The sequence below is a fragment of the Nicotiana attenuata genome, unplaced genomic scaffold (assembly GCF_001879085.1).
Source record: "Nicotiana attenuata strain UT unplaced genomic scaffold, NIATTr2, whole genome shotgun sequence".
NCBI classification, from domain to species: Eukaryota; Viridiplantae; Streptophyta; class Magnoliopsida; order Solanales; family Solanaceae; genus Nicotiana; species Nicotiana attenuata.
The window spans coordinates 26,983-38,869 of NW_017670795.1; the positions used below are offsets into that span (position 1 = coordinate 26,983).

The 11,887-nt window shown below is 36.6% G+C and overlaps 2 protein-coding genes across 2 annotated transcripts; both read right to left on the bottom strand.

Moving 5' to 3' along the window:
• Positions 1 to 411: 411 nt before the first annotated feature.
• Positions 412 to 2,082, bottom strand: LOC109243389. The gene has a single exon (XM_019410313.1). It carries the CDS (start codon positions 2,080 to 2,082, stop codon positions 412 to 414), a length of 1,671 nt encoding a protein of 556 aa, XP_019265858.1.
• On the bottom strand, positions 2,082 to 3,551 carry LOC109243390. The gene has a single exon (XM_019410315.1). It carries the CDS (start codon positions 3,549 to 3,551, stop codon positions 2,082 to 2,084), a length of 1,470 nt encoding a protein of 489 aa, XP_019265860.1.
• Positions 3,552 to 11,887: the final 8,336 nt, after the last annotated feature.

Below are 11,887 nucleotides of genomic sequence, written 5' to 3' on the forward strand. Positions count from 1 at the left end.
TATTGCGCATGAAAAAACTATACCATAAGGATAAAAGCTTAGCCAAGATTTGCAAGTAATCAGGTTAACTCTTCTGCATATCAAATCGCAAAAAGTTAATTCGAGCCCAACAGAATTGTTTTCCTTTTTTTCCAAGACCTAGTAAATAAGAAGTAACATTCACTAAAACAAATATGTAGTCATGGAAGGAACATAAACAACAAAGGCACAAAGTTATAGAAGGGCTTTTTGAATAATTTCATCATACACTATGTTATATGTAGATTGATCATCATCGGTATCTGCGGTAGGTGGCCGGATTAATATTTTTATACAGTTTGAACTTTTTGCCCTCGATAAAGCAACATATAACTGGCCATGAGAAAATACTGGTTCACGCAAATAAATTCCAATATAATCTAATGTTTGTCCTTATGCTTTATTTATCGTCATAGCGAAACATAGACGTACAGGAAATTGTGTTCTTTTAAATGGGATAGGTAACTTTTCATCATCTGAAGATAGTAATGGTATTCTAGGAATAAATACATGTGTATTCTTAAAATCACCACTTGCAATTCGAGCGCTTATAACACGACTCTTAAAATCGCAACATATCAATCGTGTACCATTGCATAAACCTTCACAAGGATTTAAATTTCGCAATAACATGATGGGACAATTTTCTTTCAATATTAGCTTGTAAGGAGGTAAACCAACAGGGTTCAATGAATGTAAAAAATCCTCAAACTGACTTTGATCATTTGGTTCAATAGTTTCATCAGTTGCAACAAATGTCTTAGCATCTTTAGGAAATTGAGTTATAAGTCTATCATTTATTTCATCAACAAAGTCATTTTTTGTCGTTAAAATAACACGGGAAGTTAAAAAAGAAGAATTTTGAAAAGATGTATGTAAATTGGGATATATTATTTTGAATAACATGTCTAACGATTGTCTTTCAGTAATATAAGGAACAATAAAAGATCTCGGAATTTCTATTTTGTTATCCATATTTGGCTTTTCTATTTCATTTCCTATTCGCATCAAATATTCACAGAAAGAAGGATCAATTCTTGCACGCATATTTTCTAATAATCGTAGTTTTTCAAGCTCATTCCATATTTCGGAGTTCAATATACTTTCCCGAATGAAATCTTCTTTTTTTTCACTTCGAACCACAGGAAGAGTTTGTCTAAAATCTCCTCCAAATACAACTACTTTTCCGCCAAAAAGCGTATTTGTGTCCATTATATCTTTTAGAAGAGAATCTAAAGCTTCAATCATATTCTTTTTTGCCATTGACACTTTATCCCAAACAATCAATTTTGCATCACGAATCCAAGATGCTAGTGAGCTTTGCTTGCTGATATTACAAGTAAATTTTTCATCCATATTAATCGGAATTTTAATATGTGAATGAGTTGTTCGTCCTCCTGGAAGGATCGAAGCTGCAACTCCAGAAGTTGCCGTTGCTAATGCTACAAACCCTTTAGATCTTACAGTTGCTAATAAGGCACAATATAAGAATGTCTTGCCACTTCCTCCAGGACCATCAATAAAAAATGCTCCAGATTTGTTAGAAAATACTCTCTGGAGGATGATGTCATATGCCTTCTTTTGTTCAGTATTTAATTTTGTATGTAACAGTAAATCTTCATCGCTCACAATGATATTTCTTTCAAAATACACTTCCTTTGCTTCAGTTGCTATTTTTGAAGATTTTATAGTTTTTGGAACAAGGTTAAATTCATTAATATCACGCCCCATAGAATGTAGTATATCATTAATGTGATTCAAGATAGCAAGGTGGATATCTTTTGCCGTTATATTGGCTAAGCTCTTAAAGTCTTCATATATTGAATTTTCAAATTGTTCCCACAGTTCTCTTGGATTGCTAGGGCTGCAATATACTAATATTGTAGCAAATAAACGTCTTAAACTATAAGGCATTTGATAGCAGGCAGCCTCAGACATACATTCAACTAAGTTGTTGTCACAATGCAACAATCCTCTTTTTTCTGCAGATTCTCTAAATGTGTCACAACATATCCCATTTACTGTCAAAAGATCTTTATATGATTTTGGTCCTCTTACATTCATTAGTAATAATCTAAGGTAATATCTTTCTCCTTCTGTTGGATGACACGTACAACACGCCCGATAACATTACCTCGTTGTCGTCGAGTCCACATTTTGTAAGTAGATGACCATACAAAATATTGTGGAAAATCTTTATACAACAACTTAAGCTTTTTAGCATCTTTGTTTGTTTCATTCATCAGGAAGAATTCTGTCAACATCGTTTTCTTAATCATAGGATTTTTTACAATACTATTTATTGTGTCTGTTTTTCTAAAAGAGACAAATTGCAGCCCATCAAGATGTAACTGGAGATGATAAACACTTGGAGTCATTTCACTGATAGGAAAGGCAAATAACCGCCACATAGCTTCTGGAGGTGATACCCATCTAGCAGATTGATACTCTTTTATCTCATCTATTTCTATATTTGTGTTATTTTCATGTAAGCCAAATGAAATCTTATCATGTCCTTTACAAATATATTTGTATATATATTTGACAACTTTAATATCAGAGCAAATTTCTACGTTTATATGAGAATTATATTTGCCCAAGAGATAAGGATTGTAAGGAACAACCCATGAGTTATCAAGAAATTGTTTCCTAACTTTCACATATTTACCAGTGTTTCGTCTTCTGTAAATTGGATATGAGTCCTTTCCTTTCGTTGTCTCAATGGCGAAGCTTTTTGGATACTTAAATTTGCACTCTTTCTTCTTCATACACGAATTGGTAGGATTCAAATGACCACAAGGCCTATGCATCATATGTTTAATAACAAGCTTATGTAAGTACGAGTTTTTATCAGCATCAGGCAGCTCAGCAGAAACAAATTTATCGTAAGCTTCAGGTGTTAATAATTTGTAGTCATCATCAAGTATAAGAAGAAAATGAGCATGTGGAAGACCACGTTTCTGAAATTCTATAGCGTGCATAAAAGCTGCAACTTTTCCAAATATGTCTCTTTTTAATATATCTGTTTTCATCTCTTCTACCTTTGCTCTAAATACCCGACTAATTAAATCGAGCCTATTTTGAGTTTCATCCGTTGGGAGCAAATGTTTTTTTATTTCTGGCCAACATGGGTTGCATGTCATAGTTAAAAATATATCAGGCTTTCCAAAATGTTGCACTAATGCAATAGCATCCATATAATGTTGACGCATATCTCTCGGACCACCCGTAAAACTTGTCGGAAGAAATTTTTTTTTTCCTATCTTGGAAGCTTCTCTTTCGCCAAGTCTTAGGATATCTAAAAGACCTTGCAGTACATAAATTCGAAATAAATCTTGATTAAATGTGGCAAAATCTAACCTTTGAGTTTCTACTTTTATGAATTCATCAACTGAATATTGTTGAAATAATCTACCAGAATGTAAAACTCCGTTTTCCTCGTTATCTCTCATCTGAAGTTTGTAACAGTAGTATTCACGACAAGAAACAGTATCCCTTTTTCGTTTACCCTTTTGTAGAACTTCAGCTTCCATCTCAAGTAGTCCATCAATTTAACACATATTCGATACACTTGGAAGTTGTTCATTTTCATAGTAAGCTCTTTTTTTTTCTCAGTTTATGTCCAGGTTGTGTAATCTTTTGAATACCACAGTGCCATCCATTTTGACCATACGGGTATAAAAGTGGGTATTGCAAAGGATCATAATAACCATAACAATAATTTACTAACTGGCTCTTGTTACTATGAGTGTGAATTCGAATATGCGGTGCAGAACTATTATTGTCTGTTTCTTGTTCTAGCCATAATGCTGCTACATCCGATACACTGGGCAGGTTATATACTCGTTGATCTAAGCCAGGACCGCACCTCAACGCAATATAAAAGTTTGATAAATCTGAGATATGTATAAGAGATTTCAAGAATATACAATAAGGAATTATCTTTAATATATTCATTAGCTTCTCAACAACTGACTATCTAAGTATACTCGAGGAAGCCATTCGATTCAATATTTCTGTGTTATCATCGTAAAAATACAACTGTAAATTTCGTGGTTGTTGATTTGGCGGAATTAAATTATTTATGAAGTGATACATTTGCCCTTGTACTTTAAATGTGTAAATTCCATGGTTCCTTTTTGCTAGAACTTTGTCATACTTCACTCCAAGTGAAGTAAATGCAAACATGTTGTTGTACATTCTAAGATAAGTGCGAAAGTGTTCAGATTCTTCAGTATTTCCTAAATTGAGATTCAACAATTCAGTAGGCATTTCATGTGATGTCAACTTAACCGAACCATTACTACAGCAAAATGCTGGCGGCTCATATTCAAATCTTTTTGCACCACAATATTTGCAGTTTGGTACCGTTTTTAAAATACTTGCACTACTGGGCAGTTGTTTAACGTCAAAACCTATTCTTGTTGATCTATAACCTGTTTATATTAGTTGAAACAACTATACCATTACTGTTGAGAATAGATTAGTAGTGGGCGTTGGTATAAGATTTAGTTGAGACGAACCTTTGTTTGGGATAGCCAATGTCTGTGGATCATGCCGTTCATGGGGTGCAGCAGATGTTGAACCTAATACACAAATAATTATAGTTAATATATTAGAAGAGAGTATATTCAAATTTAAACAAGATATTTTCTCCAACTTACCAAGTTCAAACACGGAAAAGTGGTCAGTAAGATTCTTTCCTTTGCCAGAGCCACCAGTCGACCCAGCAGTCGCCTCAGCAGCTGAAGATATATCGGCTAATATAGTATCAAAACATATAAAGCGTTAGAAAATGATATCTAAGTAGCGTTAGAAAATGATACCATTACTGTTGAGAAGAGATTAGTAGTGGGTGTTGGTATAAGATTTAATTGAGACAAACCTTTGTTTGGGATAGCCAATGTTTGTGTATCATGTCGTTCATGGGTTACAGCAGATTTTGAACCTAATATACAAATAATTATAATAAATATATTAGAAAAGAGTATATTCAAATTTAAACAAGATCTCTTTGTATTTAGTCTGTATCATGTAAAAATTATATCTTTTTGGTTTCCTACCTGTCTCAGTAACAGAACATGGCTCGCGTTGTGAGAGTTCTTTTCCAATGCAAGTCAACCTCAGCTTTGAAGGATGACCCTTCTTTAGTGGAATCAAGCAGTAGGTATTGACTTTTTGATTCAAACTCTTTTGATCGTCGTTGTGATAAAAGCGATTCTTTTTTATCAAATGATAGTTGTCTGTACAGCTCACGTTGCCGAAGCTTCATTTTAGATATTGTTTCTGTTGAGTATTATCGCTTCTTTTTAGCTGGGCAGCTTGTTGATGCTATGGTTGTTTTATCGGCTGGCATCTGCAATTTCAGCAGTTTAGCAATCTTTAAAACAGATAAATTTCGAGAGCTACTTTAATATAATATTAAGTTCTACCAAAGTTATTCTATTTATAGAAGCAGTTTCCCCGTTCCTCTTATCATATTAGAACCAATGTAACCTGAATAATGAGCAGTTGATGCTGAATGCAGCAATTTCATCTTTATACAACTATAAATAACACATACTACACATTAAACGAAAAGAAGAATATTAGATCTATAAATACTGCAAATAACATGAAAGGGAAAAAAGTTTGTTCCACTTCTGAACAAATCTGCTCAGAGCCTATTTTAACTTTGAGGAGGCAATCATTTCTACTGAAGACTCATCTTAACTTTAGCTATGTAATTGAGAGAAGCTTTAGATCACTTTTTGGTCAGTAGATCTTATGCGTCGGTGTACCTATATCATACATTCAACTATATCTACCCACAAAGACTTCGTAATCCCTCGTAATATTCGTAGTAAGCGAGTAAGAGGATTCAATATTAAAAACTTTAAAGATTAAAATCATATAACTTTGCCTAACGACAATCATGGAGGTAACTCTAAGAGGGGAAAAAGAAGCACCAACTACATCCACTTGAACATATTGAATCGGCAAACAGGAAATCCCTAAGGCCCTTCCCAAAGGGAAAAGAAAAATAACAGCAAAACTACTCATGATAAGCCCAACATGATGTATACATTTAATTTTTTTAATGATACCTGCGAAGTGATTCACATAAAAGCTTTAGAATCTGATTTTGATTTGACCAATTTTTCGATCTTTTTAACATTGCGTTCAAAGCAAAGCTTAAAAGAATTTGTTTGTATCTGCCTCACAGTGGCAGCCATTTGCTTGGAATGATACAAAAGAGGTCCTAAATAACTTTCAAAGTACAACCATTTCAGATACTCAATTGTTTATCTCATATCTTAGCTCTTACGCTTATCTAAAAGGATCTACACAAGAATATTTCATCAGATGTCCTGCTCTAACCAAAAAGGCATAGTAATTTTTAAGGATTAGTCTTATGCAAATAATTTGTGGTATAGAATACATTTAATACTAAAGAATATCACTGATTATTATTGAAGAAAAAGAGCTAATATACTTAAGGTGGTATAATGCATGCTTAAGGATGAATTAATGAGGAGCAATGACTAACAAATAGAACAAGAGAAAAATCAAGATCAAGAATTGAATTTTGGAGAAGAATATACAGAAATTGTCATAGAATTTGTACCAGAAATAAATGACGTAATGATGAGGAGGAGTTCATTAGTGGGACCTGCTTAAGTCCCCTATTAATGGAGGTCATTCAAATGATCATTCCAAAAAGGAGAAAATTAATACAGAAGTTCAAGAAATGGGCAGAAGGAAGCTATAAAATGAAACCCGAAACTAATTGCTTTAAAAAGTATTCTATTTGATAGCACTCAGAAATTAATACTTCCTGCTAGAAAGTCATGTTCTAGTGCTTAATTATGTGTATTTATAATTCCTTCATGATTTGTCTCCTCGCAGTATTGGAGCTTAAATTAACCTATGTAGCTTCTGACTAATGAAATTGGCACAAAACTTGTTGATTCTCTTTAAATGCATTGTGAGATCTCGAGGGCGGGGCAAGATATAAGCTATGGATTCGGTCGAACCTAGTGGCTTTTGACCGAACCTTGTATGTATTAAAATATCTCTTAAAAATATATAAATATTGAATTTTGAACCCAATAACATAAATAGTCAATGTTGTTTAGCGACACGTCGAACCTATAATCTTCAAATCTTTGGTTATAGCCCACCTGCTGATTTTGTCATCTCGCCATCCCTTCACCTTTAGTCAAATTAGATCTATCTGTTTCCCTCTCCCTTCACTATTAATAAGACGTGTTTTATCATTTATTTTTCTGCTGGAGTCATTACCACAAGGTAACCAAACAATGAAAAACCTAATTCGAGAGTTGTTCTAATGAATTTTCTCCTGGTGTGCTATTTCCTCGAGAATGTAAAAGAATTTAGCTTCTTATCAGTGAAACAATTTAGATAGAGTTCGAACAATCTTTAAAAAAAATTCTACTGCTACGAATATAAGCTCAAGATACCATTAATGAAGAAAACATGAAATTATTAGCATCACAAATTAGTCAGATTGACACAAATAAAGAGACCCATACCCATTCACGAAAGGTTACCTCTTTTGTAATCAAAATTTTAACTAAATACCACTGACAAAGGAAGAAGCAAAGCAAACAAAAAGAAAAGGAAGTACAGTGAAAATCTCAGCAGCAGTATTGTTGTTGAGCAAAAAATAACTTGCGAAGAGAATCGACAACTCAAGGAGAATACAGACCTCGGTAAAAATACTGATGTTAACACAACAAAAACCCACGGATAGAAGTCGATAGGTAACTGAGATAGCAGAAGGTGAGGGGAACAGATGATGGAGCAGAGTAAAGCCAAATGAAATTTCATGGAAAAGAAGGAGAAGTATCTGTAGATGCACTCTCATCTCATATGCAGCTTATTCAGCAAAGTTCAGCGCACGTGTAAGCACAGGGGAACACAGAAGGTATGTGAATATACTTAAATACCCCTGTGTCTAAGCAGGGATGTCGACGGCGAGCTGCTTCTGCGCTCTTCTATATAGTTATAATTATAAAAAAAAAATATAAAAAGGAATGCAAAATTTCCAGATTATTAATTTTTTTATGGGGAAGATTATATACAGTGCAGAAAAATCTAATAAATTAGACTTCGCCATTCTAAATATTCATCAAATAGTTCTTGTTTTATTGTTTCGAAACAAAATATGACAAACAATTCAGGATGCTCAATTAGCATTCCAACGATATATATAACAGAATCTTTTTCACCTGCGACAATCAAGTCTTAACACTTTACCACGGTATTTAATTCGCACCATTTGAAACTAACAGAACGTCAATAAAAAGAGGTTACTTCTTCTTTAATCTCTTTTTTTTTTTGGTAATACTTCTTCTTTAATCTAACGTCTCAATTATACTTTAAATTTTTCTCTACCTTTAGTGTATTTTATCACAAAGTAAATTAGCTTTTAAAGTTTGTATCCCATATAAAATTGTCAAATGGATGAGACAGAGAGTATATTATGCCGGCAGAAGTTAACGCTATACATAATAAATGAGGTTTCCGTTTACTTTCAAAGATTGGTAGGACAAAAGAACAAGTAGGTGGGAAAAAAAAAAAGAGCAAGTGAGAAACAAATTTTGGGCCCGATAACTTGTGACGACCCAACCCGTCGTCACGTGTGTTACCTCCCCGCTTTTCCAATTTTCTATTTCTTCATGCTTCAGTATCAGTATTAGATGTGTTAGAGTTGATTTGGATTGGTTCTAGAAGGAAATGAGTCACTTAGCTTCTTTAAGGAAGGTTTGTTTTGGAAAAGTCAACCGGACGTTGACTTACGTGTTAGAGGGCTCGGATATGAATTCCGATGATTCGGTTAGCTTCGGGGGATGATTTGTGGCTTAGGAGTGTGATCGGAAGTAATTTTGGAGGTCCGGAGTAGAATTTAGCTTGAATTAGCAAAGATAGTATTTTGGCGAATTCCGGTCGATAGGTGAGATTTTGATCCGAGGGTCGGAATGGAATTCCGAGAGTTGCTGTAGCTTCGTTATGTGATTTGGGATGTGTGTGCAAAATTTCAGGTCATTCGGAGGTGATTTGGGTAGGTTTTTGATCGAATGCAAGTTTTGAAAGATTTGGATGAACTTAGGCTTGAATTTGGTGTAATTTGATGGTTTAGGTGTTATTTGTGGTGTTTTGATGATTCGAACAAGTTTGAATAAGGTGTTGGATCATGTCTGTGTTTTTGGTTGAGGTTCCGGGGACCTCGGGGTGATTTCGGATGGCTAACGGGAAGTTTTGGCTTGTAAAACTTAAGAACTTGCTGCTGCTTCTGTTATTTCTGCTCCTGCGGAAATGGGACCGTAGAAGCGGTACCGCAGGAGCGGGTGGAGATTTAATGAGATCCGCAAATGCGGAGCTTAGTCCGCAGAAGCGGAAGCCGCAGGTGCGTGTTTCAGACCGCAGAAACGGAAGATATCCGCAGAAGCGGTGCAATTACCGCAGAAGCGGAAGTCGCAGAGGCGGCTAAGGAGCCGCAGATGCGAAAACAACTGATCAGAAGAGGTTTTTGTTTCCTTCGCGAATTTTGAAAGAGTTCATATTTTTCACTTCGGACTTGGAGAGTTTTTGGGCGATTTTGAAGAGAAATTCAAGTACTTCGATCAGGTAAGAATTCTTGGACTTAGAACACGACATGAAATTTGACTGAAAAATCAAGGAATTAAAGGTCAAAAATGGAGGTTAGGGCTTGAAACCTAAGAAAACAAAAATGGGAATTTGAGGGGTCATTTGGACTCCGATTTTGGTGTTCTTTATATGTATAGACTCGCGGCGAGGTAAGGAATCCGTTGATGGTAAATTTACTGATTTTCGAGAAGTGGGCCTGGGGCTCGGGATTTCGCTAATTTCGGAAATTTAACTATTTTTCGATTGTTTTCGATTGGGTATTGTCCCATTAGCATATTGTTACGTATTCGTTGTGGTTTTGGTCAGATTCGACGCACGAGGAGGTTAATTCGAAAGGCAAGGGCATAGCAAGCTAGGACTTTGGCCAGCTTGAGGTTAGTAATAAATGTAAATGCTGTGTTGAGGGTTTGAAACCCCGAATTTGCACAACGTAGTGCTATGTGAGGTCACTTGCATTCCGGATAACGGGCGTGGGGTAGAGCACCGTCGGGGATTGTGACTTGGTCCGTCGCGCTTAATAAAATTACTACCTAATTGATTGTAGTTTTGTGATATCCTTATAAAAATGGATTAATTATCATAATTGGGCTTCGTGCCAACTACTTGAATCCTTCAGGGATTATTTTACTGGTTTCTTACCATATTTCTAAGTATTGAACTCAGTCCTGGTATTTAACACTATTTTGTAAACTCAGCCATTTTTTTCTAAAAGTAGAAACTAAAGTAATATTTTTTTTAAATGAAGTTTGGGCTGAATATTTTTATATTATTGTGCCGAAAGGCTTATGTGATTTTGGACTGAGTATGGGATCGGACTGCACGCCGCAGTGGTATGATATTGATATTGATATGAGGCCGAGGGCCTGTTTGATGCCACTATATGGCTTATTATTGCGCTTGGGCCGTAAGGGGCCCCTCCCGGAGTCTGCACACTCCTAGTGAGCGCCGTCGACGTTAAATAAATGGAGCGGGCTGCACGCCACAGCGAGGTACTGGAGAGTACCGGTTTATGTGTTGCATTGCATATTTTAATTATCATTCATTCTTTATCTGTTGTGGTAGTATTATAATTGTCTTCGCTGTTTTACTGTATTTATAGATTTACCTTGTGTTTATTTGGGATTTCTTATCCTCAGACATTATTTATATTTATTACTTTCTGGGTTGGAAGTACTCACAATACTCCTTGCACCTTGTGTGCAGATCCAGGTACACCACAGGGTGAGTAAGGATTTGTTTAGCTGAGCAGCAGTATCCGGGAGTATCGAGGTAGCTGCAGGGCGTTCGCAGCCTTGATCTCTCCCATCTATCTTTATCCTTTTATTCGCATTTTTCACCAGATTCTGTGGGCTGATTAGTATTTTTATTTTGGGGTTTCGAATGTTAGAAATTATTTCAGAAATTCTGCATTTAATTATGTATTTTAGTTGTGAATATTTGTTTATCCTCTGTGATTAATCGGTCAAGGTTGTCTAAATGGTCGGGCTTGCCTAGCAGTGTGTTGGGCGCCATCACAATCGGGGTTGGATCGTGAGAAGGTGGTATCAGAGCCTAGGTTACTTGGTCTCGCGAGTTATGAGCCGGTTTAGTAGAGTCTCGTGGATCGGTACGGAGACGTCTGTACTTTTCCTCGAGAGGCTGCATAACCTTTAGGAAATACTTCATATTCTTGAAACTCTTGTTGTGCGGCTTTGTTGAATTGAGAACTAAATCTTTATTATTCTATTCTCTCACAGATGGTGAGAACACGAGCTACCGAACGTGACGGACGACCACCAGTGCCACCTACTGAGGCCGCCAGAGGCCGTGGACGCGGTCGTGGTCGTGGCAGGGGCAGAGTAGCCGGGGCAGCACCTACTGATCCATTAATTGCCCCAGCTCAGGATCAGGCTCCAGCTGTGGAGACTCCAGCAGCACCTGCTCAGGCACCAGCCGTGCCTATTGTGATTCCGGGTCTTCAGGAGACCTTGGCACAGATCTTGACGGTCTGTACTGGCTTGGCTCAGGCAGTTTCAGCCACCACAGCAGCAGCAGCTACTTCACAGACCGGGGGAGGCAATCAGACCCCCGATGCCCGTACACCTGCGCAGGGAGTGCAGGGAGTGCAGGGCTACAGACACCGGAGGCACCTCCGGCTCGGCAGGTTGCTCCAGCTCAGGGTTTTGTGGTTCCAGCGATGCCAGACGATAAGCAGCGTCGTCTCGAGAGTTTGCTA